This window comes from Sorex araneus, chromosome 1, assembly GCF_027595985.1.
Source record: "Sorex araneus isolate mSorAra2 chromosome 1, mSorAra2.pri, whole genome shotgun sequence".
NCBI classification, from domain to species: domain Eukaryota; kingdom Metazoa; phylum Chordata; class Mammalia; order Eulipotyphla; family Soricidae; genus Sorex; species Sorex araneus.
The window spans coordinates 391,794,496-391,809,769 of NC_073302.1; the positions used below are offsets into that span (position 1 = coordinate 391,794,496).

The window sequence follows — 15,274 nt, forward strand, 5'->3', positions numbered from 1 at the left end:
AGATCTGTGTTTGGTGAAGAACACAGGCTTGAATAAACCTGGAAACTTCATATTTTTTTAACAAAATTGGGGTCACATGTAATACATAATTTTGAACATTCTATTATTTACTTTAAAAATATTTTCTACCCACTTGAAATATTTAAAACTGTAGATTTCATTATACATCCATTTAATTTTCAAATGTTTCTTTTTATTTCTATTATAATAAACTTTTTTTAGGTATCAATTACAGAATTCTTAACAGTATTCTGGCTGCTTTCTGTATATGCCATCTCTAACCCTTCTGTGTTTCACCAACAACTTAGTAAAACATTGTGATTGAGGTACTAAAGATTCCTGTGGTCTCTCAATCAATGAAGTAAATTTCAAATCCCTTAGCATGGTCTCAGAGTCCTCTACAAACTGCTTTTAAAATCCTTTTCTCCTTTTCTTCTCCTTCTCTCTGCATTCTGTAGTTTAGTCCAGTAGTTCTATTCTACTCTAGACTGTACTTAGAATTACCTAGAGAGACTTTAACAAATATATCTTTTAAAAGTTCCATTCAACACTAATTAAATAAGAGCTGGAAGCTGGCTTTAAAAGAAAAAAGATCCCTAATGATGCCACATCTGCCCACCATCTACTTAAGCTCCCACGTGGCCACGATCCAGAGACACACACAGAAATCTCAGACCCCAGGGGCTGGAGTGAAAGCACAGAGGGTAGGGCATTTGTCTTGCATGTAGCCAACCCAGGTTCAAATCCCAGCATCCCAGATGGTCCCCTGAGCACTGCCAGGAGTAACTCCTGAGTGCAGAGCCAGGAGAAACCCCTGTGCATTGCCAGGTGTGACCCAAAAAGCAAAGAAAAAAAAAAGAAAGAAATCTCAGACTGGAGCACTTGCAGCAGAGATGGCCCAGGACTTTGCAATAGGCCTTCTCAGCTGGGTCGCTCCAGACTGGGGCAGGGGCCGTCTGCCCTCTAAGAGCTGCAGAGGTCACCATTTTCTAGAAGCCAGCAAGAAGCACCAGCTCCCACTTGGCCATGATCCAGAGACACACACAGGAATCTCGGACACGAGCAACCTACAGCAGCAATTTCTTCAGACCCTAATTAATAAAATCTTAGAATTCCTAAAGACATTATATTATATCCATAACAGGCAATACAAAACAGATTGTCCAGCAATTGTATTTTTAGCAGCTATAAAAGGAGGTAGGACTGATCTCAAAATATCGAAGGTAACTAAAGTAGAGAAAGAATGCCTTGCAAAATGTCTGCCACACAAGCAGGGGGAGGTATGGAATGGGTTGGTGAGGGGGAATGCTGGGGATTTTGGTGGTGGAAAATGTGCACTGGTGAAGGGATGGGTGTTGGATGACCGTATGATCGAAGTTCAAACATGAAATATTTGTTACTGTTTCTCACAGTGAATTAATAAAAAATAAAAATAAAAAAAAAGAATTTCTAGCAGATAATTCTGATAAACTACCACAAGCGTGACAATTTTAAAGTGAGACATTGAGATAATACTTTCGAAATAAATTTTTTGGTAAAAGTTGTAAATTATTGATAACCATGCCACCATGCTGTTTCACACGGGGCATCCCAGAGGGGGGCAGGTGAGAGCCCTCCAGCCCCAAGAGACCCAGCTTCAGTAGCTAAAAAACTCCATAACCTAACTGCTGCTACGCTCAAGGCTGTTTCATACACGTTCTGGCCAAGCCTCATGCATGAGTGAAGTCCCACAGATCCCAGGTAATGTGAAACTTTATGACCTTGGACTCTGGGTTGAACGGGACCAGGAGCAGAGATCCTCTGCCTGCTTTCCCTAGTCTCCAGCGACCCAGGGGTCACACCCATAAGCCACCTTCTGCTGGCACTAGATACTCTCACTATCAGTCACCGTCCAGATCCCATAGCTGCTTCTGCTGGAAGGGAGCATAACACAAGGCCCCCTTAACCATGCCACCGGATTCTGTGCCAGGCTGTTTCACACGGGGCAGCTCAGAGCAGGGGTGTGTGAGAGCTCTCCCAGTCCCAAGGGACCCAGCCCACGCAGCTGACCTCCACAACCCAAACACCACCATGCTCAAGGCTGGTCCCGACAATGCTCACATAAGTAAACATATTCCTGGGCTGCGTGGCTATGACACATCATAAGACACTCTATCCATTCTCCTAATTACCACACCACATTTGATAGGGGTGAGATAGTGGGCAACATATCATAGAGGGATATATATATGCATATATACATATTTTCAGATATATATATATACCAAAGCTCACATCACCCAAACTTTAACAACATGTTAGTGTTGTCCTATAGAATGTCTTAATGACTCCTGCCAAAATAGAATAATCTTCACATTGTTACTTATATGTACACTTTATTGTAAGCATGTTCAGCAGTTCTTCATAACAGATAATATGTAATATATTATTTTGGTTGTGTTTTGGGTCAGGGGTTGGGGCTTGGGATGGAAATATCCCAAATTTGAAGTGGGAAGGTATAATGGTGGTGGAATGGGTGATTGAATATTAAATGTAATCAAATATTGTGAACTCATAAAATTTTTAAAAATCACAAATTGTAAATTATTAGACCTTATTTTTAAGTGTACTAACTCACTCTTTTTTTTAAAGTTAGAGATCCAAAACCTGAAATCTAGCAAATCTAAAGTTTCTATAGTTTAAGAACTACTAACCAATCCATACTATTACCATTTTCCAAATATTGTGCTCTATTACTATATTTGATAATTATGCTTTTCTGCTTTAAAAAGAACAAAATCCCTAAATTTTTCTTGCCCCTTCAAAAAAAAAAAAACTTAAAAAAAAATCCCCGCTAAAATCCAGGTTCTTCCTGCCAGATTTAATTGTTCCAGATTTTTGTGCTTTCAGTGTTTCTTATGTCTTTATTACAGTATTTATTCTATCCAGGCGTATAATGCATAGTTACAGAGACCAAACTCCACTAGTAAAAATAAATTTTTCATTTTCAGATACAATTCCAGATTTACATGAATATTTCCACAGTGTCTAGCACATTTTTTCCTACAAAGAGTAGGCTTATGTTTGAATTGCATAACAAAAGTATTCCTGTGCTCTCAGTGACAATCATCCAATACTGTTCCATAATACTTTTGTCAAAGAGAAGCAGTGCTGGAGAGAAGCTAATCTAATTTTCCCCTTTTGCAATTCTTCAAATATCTTGTGATATCATCACTAAATTCACTTGGTTTGCTCTGCTAAGTCAAATATACGTTGACTACTTAATACTTTATGTTTGTGCACTTAGTGGAAGGTTCTGCCAAAGGCATTATCCATTTTAGACCAATGTTGCTCAGTCAGAGGCCATATGACTCTCTGTAGGTAGCATTGTCATCCCGTTGTTCATGGATTTGCTCAACCGGGCACCAGTTACGTCTCCACTGTGAGACTTGCAGTTACTGTGTTTGGCATATCAAATACGCCACGGGTAGCTTGCCAGGCTCTGCCATGAGGGCAGGATACTCTTGGTAGCTTCCCAGGCTCTCCGAGAGGGGCAGAGGAATCGAACCCAGGTCAGCTGCGTGCAAGGCAAATGCCCTACCTGCTGTGCTATTGCTCCAGCCCATGACTCCCTGAAGGTATCCAGTATATTCTAAAAGAATCACAAGTGAAAAATCCCATAAATGATGGAAGGGATCACAGCATGAGATAAAGGGCCTTCTAGTAGGACTAAGAAGCCACAAGATGAAAACAAGTTTGGAAAGCAGCTACAATTAGCAAAAGGTTGAGAAACATTGATTTATACTAATAATTATTTTGGGCTGGAGAGATAGAACAGCAGGTAGGGTGTTTGCCTTGTACGCGGCCAACCCGGGTTCGATTCCTCTGCCCCTCTCAAAGAGCCATGCAAGCTACCGAGAGTATCCCGCCCGCATGGCAGAGCCTGGCAAGCTTCCCATAGCACATTCAATATGCCAAAAACAGTAACAAGTCTCACAATGAAGACATTACTGGTGCCTGCTCGAGCAAATCAATGAGCAAGGGGATAACAGTAATATTGACAATAACAGTAACAGTAATAATTCCTTTATACTGATTATCATGAAACATAAAATGTTAATGGAGATGGTCTAGAGTTTTCTTTCATTCTCTAGTCCGTGAGTACAAGCAGAGTTAAAATTGGATCCATGTAAAACCCAAGCTCAGAAAAACCATATTCTTATCTTTGGATGGTATGAAAAAAGGCTTATTCAGAATGATTGGAGAAACACTCCCAAAGCCACTCTCCCAGTCTGCTGCTGTGGAGTCCGTGCTCAAGTAAGAGTAACTGCATTAAAGCACCTTCTCTATCAAAGTGTTTCTAAATCTAAATGACTGAAATCATTCTTGCCCTTCCATGATTTACAAGCATTCTTGCATCCCTCTAAACTCCTAACTTCCAAATTGAGGGAACAGTTGTTTTCCATAATTGGTTTTTTTTCAGTGTCAAAGACTTTATCTAGCATATAGTAGAAGTGCAGATAAAGCTGAGATGAACAAGACAATAGATAAATTGTATCACAGGTGTAATGTAGCAGTTTTCATTTCAACTTCTTCATTCAAATCATAACTTACTGTCCATTTCCAGGGAAACAGTCCTGTACATGAGGAGCAAACAGTCCTGTACATGGCCCTGTGACAGAGGATAGGAAAAGGTTATAAATGACCTCTTTACCTGAGGTAGAAGGAGTACAGAAGATGTTGAGATTGTTCAGTTTGTGAACAAGGTAAATTAAGGATAAAATTTCTATCTTATATGGAATTTAAAAGGATTATTTAATGCATAAAGTTCATCTAATGTATGGCACAAGGTAAATAATAGTATTGAATCTCTTAAAGTCTTTCCATCTCCCTTTTAAAGATAAAAGAGCCTTATATGTTTTATTTCACAGAAACTTTGGGGGATATTAAGATACACTTTTGACATAAATTACAAGTATATATTATATATTTATGTGAGATAAGTCAGACAGGCCTCATGCATGAAGGTACCGGCAGAGGAACCCAGGTAGTGTGTAATCCCATCAATGGCCAACATCCAGAGAGACTTAAAAGCAAGCTCTCAGAAGAGAGTGATGCAGAGTCTCTTGCCCGCACGCCTGGCTGTCTTCCCTGGGGCTCCTCAGAGGGGATGGGCTCCAGCTTCCCTCCCCACCCCAAGCAGAGCTCCTGGCAGCCGAAGACCACTGGAACCTAGCTGCAGCCATGCTGGAGGCCCCTCTCCACACGTTCGGACAGGCCTTATGCATGAAGGTACCAGCAGAGGAACCCAGGCATGTGTAATCCCATCAATGGCCAACATCCAGAGAGACTTAAAAGCAAGTTCTCAGAAGCGATATCTCTTGCCTACTTCTCCCTCTGGGAGAAACTGGCAATCCTCTGAGAGTTTCCTGCCCACATGGGACAGCCTTGCAAGCTTCCCATGGTGTATTCATATGCAAAATCCAGTAACAAGCTGGATCTCATTCTCCTGACCCTGAGGAGCCCCTAAACGGGACCCCCTAAAAGGAGCAACATTGTTAGGAGGGCCGAGTCGAGATAGACTTCTAAGATCTCAGGGAAAGGACGAAATGAGATGTTACTGAGCCCACCCGAGAAATCAGTGATTAACGGGATATCATGATCGTGAAGTTGAGTAACCAAGGGGTAGATAGAATATTAAGAAGATTCATCCATAATGGGTTACCCAAAGTGGACAATACTGACCCCAGTGGACATGAGAATAATCAATGGGGCAATAGTACTGTAGTATTTTCTGAAGAGGAGAGTGTACTTCTTGTTTGCTTAAAGGATGTAGATTTTGAGGTGTGTGCTGAGGGATTTTATTTTTATGAATAGGGATTGGTAGGCCAAAACATTTGGTTATCTCTGCTCTACATCATGTTTCAATACAAGCACTGTCCCTAGTCTGTTGTTTTAAGCTTGGATATCTACTTTAAAAAGGCCACACTGTCAGGAAGGAAATCAAGGAAGAAATCAAAAGATACCTAGAAACAAATGAGAATGAAGACACGAGCTACCAGAACCTGTGGGACGCAGCTAAAGCCGTTTTAAGGGGAAAATTTATAGCTCTGCAAGCATATCTCAGGAAGGAAGAAAGGGCCCACATAAATAACTTGACTTCACAGCTCAAGACCTTAGAAAAGGACCAACAAAAGGAGCCAAAACCAGGCAGAAGGAAAGAGATAATAAAACTTAGAGCAGAAATTAATGACATGGAAACCCAAAAGACAATCCGGAAGATCAATGAAACCAAGAGCTGGTTCTTCGAGAAAATAAACAAGATTGATAAACCACTAGCAAGACTCACAAAGAAAGAGAGAGAGAGAACCCTTATAAGCCGAATCAGAAATGAAAAGGGGGACATCACGACAGAAACCAATGAAATTCAAAAGATCATCAGAGACTACTTTGAAAATCTCTATGCCACGAAACAAGAGAATCTAGAAGAAATGGATAAATTCCTCGACTCCTATAATCTCCCAAGGCTGAACCAAGAAGACCTGGAGTACCTGAATAGTCCAATTAACATCAAGGAAATTGAAATGGTAATCAAAAGTCTCCCCAAAAACAAAAGCCCAGGTCCAGACGGATTCACTAGTGAGTTCTTCCAAACATTTAAAGAGGACCTTTTGCCAGTCCTTCTCAAGCTCTTCCAGGAAATTGAAGAAACAGAAACCCTCCCTAACAGTTTCTATGAGGCTCATATCTCCCTAATACCAAAAGCAAACAAAGACACCACAAAAAAAGAAAACTACAGGCCAATATCCCTGATGAACACAGATGCAAAAATTCTCAACAAAATATTAGCAAATAGAATTCAACAACTTATCAAAAAGATCATACACCACGACCAAGTGGGATTCATCCCGGGGATGCAAGGATGGTTTAACATCCGGAAATCAATCAACATAATCCACCATATCAACAAAAGAAAAGATAAAAATCATATAATCATATCAATAGATGCAGAGAAAGCATTTGACAAGATCCAGCATCCGTTTATGATGAAAACACTAGCCAAAATAGGTATAGAAGGGACCTTCCTCAATATAGTCAAAGCCATTTATCACAAGCCTATGGCAAGCATTGTCCTCAATGGGGAAAAACTAAGAGCCTTCCCTCTGAGAACAGGGACGAGACAAGGATGCCCACTCTCTCCACTTCTGTTCAATATAGTACTGGAAGTACTTGCAATAGCGATTAGGCAAGAAAAAGATATTAAGGGCATTCAGGTAGGAAAGGAAGAAATCAAGCTCTCACTATTCGCAGATGATATGATACTATACTTAGAGAACCCTAAAACCTCTACCAAGAAACTCCTAGAAACAATAGACTCGTACAGTAAAGTTGCAGGCTATAGAATCAATACCCAAAAGTCCATGGCTTTCCTATATGCAAATAATGAGAGAGAAGAAAGTGACCTGAGAAAAGCAATCCCATTCACAATTGCGCCTCAAAAAATCAAATACCTCGGAATCAGCTTAACAAAGGAGGTAAAGGACTTGTATAATGAAAACTATAAAACACTACTTCAGGAAATAAAAGAGGACACGAGGAAATGGAAAGACATCCCCTGCTCATGGATTGGAAGAATTAATATTGTCAAAATGGCAATTCTCCCCAAAGCATTGTACAAATTCAATGCGATCCCTATAGGGATACCCTTGACATTCTTCAAAGAAATGGAGCAAGCGCTCCTGAAATTCATATGGAACAATAAGCCCCCACGAATAACTAAAGCAATCCTTGGGAAAAAGAAAATGGGAGGAATCAACCTCCCCAACTTCCAACTCTACTACAAAGCGGTAGTCATTAAAACAGCATGGTACTGGAACAAAGGCAGAGCGGCAGACCAATGGAACAGGGTTGAATACTCTGACATACACCCCCAAATATATGATCATCTAATCTTTGATAAGGGAGCAAGAAATGTGAAGTGGAGCAAGGAAAGCATGTTTAACAAATTGTGCTGGCAAAACTGGACGGCTACATGCAAAAAAATGGGCTTAGACCTCCATCTATCACCATGTACAAAAATCAGATCAAACTGGATTTAAGACCTCAACATCAGACCAGAATCCCTAAGGTACATTGAAGATAAGGTCGGCAAAACCCTCCACGACATTGAAGCCAAAGGTATCTTCAAAGCTGACACGCCACTGGCTAAGCTAGTGAAAACAAAGATAAATAAATGGGACTATCTCAAACTAAAGAGCTTCTGCAACTCAAAAGAAACAGTGACCAAAATACAAAGACAGTCTACAGAATGGGAAAGGATATTTATGCAGTACCCATCCGATAAAGGGTTGATAACAAGGATATACAATGCACTGGTTGAACTCCATAAGAAGAAAACTGCCAACCCGATCAAAAAATGGGGTGATGAAATGAACAGAAACTTTTCCAAAGAAGAAATCCGAATGGCTAAGAGGCATATGAGAAAATGTTCAACATCACTAATCATCAGGGAAATGCAGATCAAAACAACAATGAGATATCATCTCACACCACAGAGACTGGCCCACATCCCCAAAAACAAAAGCAACCGGTGTTGGCGTGGATGTGGGGAGAAAGGGACTCTCCTTCACTGCTGGTGGGAATGCCGACTGGTTCAGCCCTTTTGGAAAACAATATGGACGATTCTCAAAAAGTTAGAAATTGAGCTCCCATTTGACCCAGCAATACCACTCCTGGGAATATATCCCGGAGAGGCAAAAAGGTATAGTAGAGATGACATCTGCATTTCCATGTTCATTGCCGCTCTGTTCACAATAGCCACAATATGGAAAAAACCAGAGTGCCCGAAAACAGATGATTGGCTAAAGAAACTCTGGTATATTTACACAATGGAATACTATGTAGCTGTCAGGAAACATGAAGTCATGAAATTTGCATACAAGTGGATCAACATGGAAAGTATCATGTTGAGTGAAATGAGTCAGAAAGAAAGAGACAGACATAGAAAGATTGCACTCATATGTGGAATATAATGTAACTGAGAAGTACAAGTTGGCAACGATGCAACTTCTGGCAGATATCTCTCTGGACTTAGTTACTAAAATACTAAATTACAGAAACCCAAAACTGAGAGGCCGCTAAGTGTGGTCACTCGACCTCACACTTCTTCATCCTCAGCAATGGAAAACAAATTACCTAATGCTTCCTTTTCAGCAGGTCTGACTTTAGGGGAGAGACTCTCCAAACAATAATAGTGAGTTTTGTTGAAATATTGTATGCAATCAAAGTGAAAGTAAAGTGAAATTTATTAGTTACACAGGCGGGGGGGGGCTTAGGGTGGGGGGGCTAGGGGCGTGGGGGTGTTTGGGGTGTGAGGGGGCGGGGTGGAGCTATACTGGGATTCTTGGTGGTGGAATATGAGCACTGGTGAAGGGATGGGTATTCGAGCATTGTATAACTGAGATTTAAACCTGAAAACTTTGTAACTTTGTAACTTTCCACAATAAAAAAAAAATAATAAAATAAAATAAAATAAAATAAAATAAAATAAAATAAAAAAATAAAAAAAATAAAAAGGCCACACTGGGAGGGAAAATACTGATGTCTACATCCTATTATGGAAACAAAGTGGCCCTTTGCTTCAGTGGTCCCTGAGGGTAAACAACTTTGCTGAAATACAAAGGAATTCAAATGATGAGTATCCTTTGGGGGAAAAAAGGGAGAGTAAAATGTCAATGACTATTAAAGGTCCAGGAATATGGCTCAGTTGCAGAGGACTTGTCTTGCATATGTAAGGTCCTGGAATGAATTCTCAGTACCACCCAAGAATGAGACAAAATAAATGCTAGGAATAAAATATTGCACAATTATTATTACACATACCAACAATAAACTATCCAAACTGCCTATTGTTTTTATATCTATTTACTCAACTGCCTACTTTTGGCAAAAGTATAATTGACAGAAGGCAAATAAACAGAGTGATATGTTTTTAAATATTTCAGGAAGTAAAGTCACCTTGATACTAAGATTCAGAAGAAGCAAACCAACAGCTGAAAGCACAAGAAAAATGGAAAAATTTCTTGGGAAAATGTAGGAATTTACTAATAATTTTTTAAATATTTTTATCATTTTCATATTTATATCTATCATTTTTATATTTTTAATTTTATTTTATTGTCATAAAGTAGTCACAATGTTTGATTATATTTAATATTCAAACCCCAATCCCACCACCATTATGCTTTCCCACCACCATTTTTCAGATATTTCCATCCAGAAATCCAACCCCTGCCCCAAAGCAGAATAAAAAAATTTATTTTGTATTGTTTGTTATGAGTAATCCACTGAAAATGATCCATGAAAGGTTTCTTAGATGAATGTGTGAGAAGATTGCTGTGTTTCAGCCAGAAGCCATTAAGCTCTTCTATAAAAGATTAGTAACATGTTGTTAAAGGCTGAGTTTTGTGTGCTTATATCTATATCTGCATAAATGTATTTCCCCCTAAGATTTGTTGCCTTGCACTTTAAACCCCATCAAATGCGGTGCACTACTCTTGGAATATTAGTGGTGTGAGGTATCAGATGTCATGCGGTCCAAGAAAAGGTTCATTCATGGATGAGACCCCTAGGAGTGTGTGGAGAGGGGCCATGAACATGGCAGCTATTGAGTTCTGGAGGATTTCAGCTGCCAGGGCTGGCTTTGCTGGGGCGGGAAGAGGCAGTTATAAGAAAGTTCTATAGGGTTTAGGTTGCCCCAAATGAAGCAGCCTGGCACAGGGTCCAGCGGCATGCCTATGGCAACTCACTCTGTGTATGGAGATTTATAATGGGTCTCTGGATCATGGCCATTGATGAGATTATATGGCGCCAGCCAGAGGTGCCTTGTGAGGGTGACTGCCAAGTTTCCAGAGACAGGGGATAATGTAGTTTAAACCCTCAAAATATTAATATCAGACCATTAACTTGAAAAATAATTTCATATGTTTTGTGCCATCATCAATAGATTATAACTATTGTAAAGAAACAATGATTTAATGAAATTTTATATGATCTACACTAAGAATTATAATGATTAAGCACTGTCAGTTTTCTACTAGATTTATATTGGAGGAACCAAGATAAATGAAAGAAAAAGGAAACAAAGTCTACATGGCGAGACAATCTACAAGTTGTTGTCATATGGGTAAAAAAAGCAAAAAATTACGGTAACTTTCATATATGTGTGCATATATGGGTATATTTTATATGAATCATTGGAGTTTGTACACTCAGAAGGGGATTCCAGGTAGACAATGTCCTACAAAATCTCCCACTGACTATAATTAATGCAAATGTAATCCTGCAGCTAGATGTGTCCATTTCCCCTCTATTATTATCCATCATTGGATATTAGAAGCACAAGAAATCACTATGAAGCTGTTAAAGAGAGATGCTTCATTTCCTAGAATTCCACTGAAGGAATTAGTGAAGATATTAAATAATATCTTCTGAAATATATAAAGGAGCTATTTAAAAGTTTTGGCAATTTCATGATTTTTAGCTGGACAGAAAAGTTTGAAAAATCTAGAAAAATAGTAAGAGCAGAAGATTTCTACTCTAATTCAAATAGAGAATGAGGATGACAAAGGAAGGAAGCAGTAAAGATCAAGAATTTATGATATATAATAGAGTGAGTGAAAAGACCTAATATCAGTGAGTAAAAAGACTTAATATCATTGAAACCAAGGGAGAATAGGGCCAAAAAAAGGAAGTTTCAGCTAGTATAACCATATTTTGCAAGCAAAAATAATGAGAATAATTATTTGAATGGTTAATGACAAGGCTTCCATGCACCTCAGGAAATATTGTGTCATTTCAGGAAATGAAGTAAACCACAGAGATGAATTATAGACATTTTTTATGTACTCTACATCTAAAGAATAATTGTCACTTCTCAGCCTACATGTTCTAAAATAATTACTGTACAGTTTTAAGACTATTTCACTATTACAACACTATCTTTAGTGGAACTTGGAGGTACATGCTTTTTTTAAGTATAAAATTATGCTGTTGATCCTTGAAAATTATACTCTAGAGCTCATGTGATGATTATTTTAAGAAGTGGGATATTTTTCATTCTAAAAATAAACTTTACATTAAATTGAGAACCCAAACCCCATAGAACTTTCTTATAAGAGCATTACCATTACACAGAACTACGTTTGTGTTCTTCTAGTTTTTAGTTAGTTCATAAGTACCTCTTTACCATAGGAAGACCCATTAGGAAGTTTCTTGAGAGTATTTTTATATATTGTGCAAAGTATATAACTATACCATGCTAGGATTTTCTCTTTTCTTATCTATGGACAAAAAGTAAAAGCCTGAAGAATATATCTAGGAAGACGTCCAGGTCTAGGATCTCACTAAATAGACTGAAAAATCATTCTAGAAAAGAAGACCTTCCTATGATGTGATGTGAAGGAAAATATAGAAGAAAAACTCTCCTGAAACTAAGAATGAGGACAGAGAAAAAGTGTGATTTGGGAACAGGAAGAGGTGATCCACTGGAAGGTGGCTAAAATAACATTTAGTGATGGATATGGTAAAGTATGCATAATTTTTGAAGTGGGAGTTGTACACACGAAACTTGTATAGTACTGCTGATGATTATAACTATAATCTGAATAAACATACAGAAATGGGGTGTGGTATGCTCTGGCCCTTTAACTCCACTAACTTTCTCATCACTAAGGCACTATGGCAACTATAACAGAACACAGCACAACAGAGAGCAGCCCAGACAGTGGCAGTTGGAAGAGTGATGGAGGATAACTTCAGAGCCAGGTGAGAAAAAGCAGTATCTAAAGAAATAAAAAGTTAAGTTGATCTGGAGGGGGAAAAATATTTATAAGATAGTAAGTTGAATGGAATGGCATTTTTAAATTGACTACTACAATAGCAATAAAATAGGAACAGGGCTATTTCTGAGGTTTGCTGAAAGACAAACCAAATAACAGAGGTTTATCACTTCAAAGGTTTCCTGTTATCATGCAAGCAACCCAATTCACAGTTAGTAAAGGAGTGAACTTCACATAAGTCAGTTATAATGCAGAGATTTGAAAATATTATTAACCAGTTAAATTAAATAGAATTCATTAAATTACATTAAATATTTCTTTAATTTGTCAAATTGAGAACCATCTATAGATGTAACATTTGGTGTGACTTAGTGTGTTTCCAAAGCTACTATCATGCCCATCGCTCGATACATGTGTACTGTGCACTGGTCTTCAAATTATAAACCTAATAGCACTATTTCATAAAGATATATCACTTTTGTGTGTTTCACGGATGAGAAAGAAGAGCTTAGCATAAATTGAAGAAAAATAGTTATATAAAAATAACCCTTATTCTAAATTCTCTTTCCTGAACACCTTAGTTTGTTAGAATGAAGATTTGTTTGTATTGTAATTATTTCACTGTAAATATTTTTCATCTGTAATTTGAGCCTAGTTTTAAATTATCTTTCTTAACACATCTTGTATATTGATAACACAGGGAGACGATTTTGTTATTCAGTAAAAATGATAAATTCTTTTCTCTCATATTTTTCATCAGAAGAAATAATAGTCAGATTCATCATTGAAGAGGTAACCAGCAAACATACATACAACGATAAACTAAAAGCTAGAGTCATTGAAGAGAATAAGACTCATCATGACCCACACAGGCCATAAGCGAAATGTCATCAAAAATCATTTTCCATTAGAATCTCTTTTTATACCACAAGTACCACGGAACAATTACTTGCATCTGCTAGAAGAAAAGCACAGAATACAACTAAAGAAATTTATTCTCCATAGGATGTTTCTGGTGGCTCGGATATCAGAAAACACAGAAACAAAAGACATTTCTGACTACTATGAACAACTGTTTCAGTCAATTTCAAAACATCACATTGGAGAAGCTGTGACAGGATTATTGCTAATCTATCCTACTACTCTTCTACACATATTAGAGTCCTCCAATGATAATCTTCTAAATATTCTTTCAGATTATGTTGAAGTAAAAAAGAATAAAACAGATTATTTTATCCAAGGAATGAAAGTTATAGTTGTGTCCCACAATATCCCAACAAGGATTTTTGTGCAATGGTATACTTCATTAATAAATGTGCCGGTAATGTATCTCGGTGATGTAACACAATCACAGTCTTTAGAGGAAGTTGTCAAAGAGTTTCTTAAACAAATTCATAAACTGGCAGTCTACATTTTTAACACCATTAAAGTGGGCAATAAAGTGCCAGATGACTTGCACAAAACTGTACCTGAATTACTCCTCCCAGAGCAAGTAATAATGTATTTGTACAAATCTAAAGATTTCATGGATCCAGAAACTTTCATAAACATGTACAATAATCCCATTCATATCATCTCAGATTCTGAGATTGTATGGCCTGCTCCGACCCGATTCTAGGAATGACAGCAATGATGTATTCAACTGTTTTAAGGGATTAATGCTACTTAAACAAATAGAAAATATTTCTACAACTACTCAACTCTGCAACATGTATACAGGCAATATACTCATATTTTACAGAATATGTGAAACTAAGCTTGATACTTGTGGTTGCTTTGCTATTAAGTTGTATATATTATTTTAATAGGTGGAGGGGATTAATGCATTTATAATAAATTCTTTTCTAATTTATTCTTTCATTGAATCACCATGTGGAAAGTTACAAAGCTTTCAGGTTTAAGTCTCAGTTATACAATGCTTGAACACCCATCCCTTCACCAGTGCACACATTCCACCACCAAGAGTCACAGTATACCTCCCCCCCATATAATAAGTTCTTAAGTATAATCTAATTTTGAATGAATTGCAGGTTTTTAAAGAAAACTATGAATGAAAAATGAAACACTTGATTCATATTATCACTCTGGTACCAGTGAAAAATATTTGCAATTTTTAAAGGGGTAAACTTAGATCACCCTTGGTCCCAAAATATAGAGAGGGAGAAGGACAGAAAGAAAAGAAACTGAGGGGAGGAGAGAAGAAGCAACAGGGGCAAGAGAGGGAGCTGTCAAGGGTATTCAGGTACATTAGTGGTATAAAGGGTGAATATACCTAAATATCCAAACCACAGAGTAAACAACACCTACATCATGAGACCCAATCTATAATAACCAAACCTCAAAAGGTGCTTGTCAAGATGCATGGTGGTGGAGGGAGGGAAGATGGGAGAGGGAATCTGGAAACACTTCTGGAGGGGAGTTGACATTGCTGGTAGATCAGTGTTAGAACACTGCAG

At 38.0% G+C, this 15,274-nt stretch overlaps 2 protein-coding genes across 2 annotated transcripts in view; one reads left to right on the forward strand and one right to left on the reverse strand.

Annotated features, from left to right (window-relative positions):
• ZNF804B (zinc finger protein 804B) overlaps positions 1-15,274 on the reverse strand; it is a 553,147-nt gene that overhangs the window by 504,549 nt on the left and 33,324 nt on the right. The gene's annotated exons all lie outside the window — the stretch shown is intronic.
• On the forward strand, positions 13,678-14,436 carry TEX47 (testis expressed 47). The gene has a single exon (XM_012935224.2). The coding sequence runs from the start codon at positions 13,678-13,680 to the stop codon at positions 14,434-14,436; it is 759 nt and encodes a 252-aa protein (XP_012790678.2).

Excerpts from the sequence above, each read along its gene's own strand:
- TEX47 (XM_012935224.2), top strand. The coding sequence starts at position 13,678 with ATGACCCACACAGGCCATAAGCGAAATGTCATCAAAAATCATTTTCCA.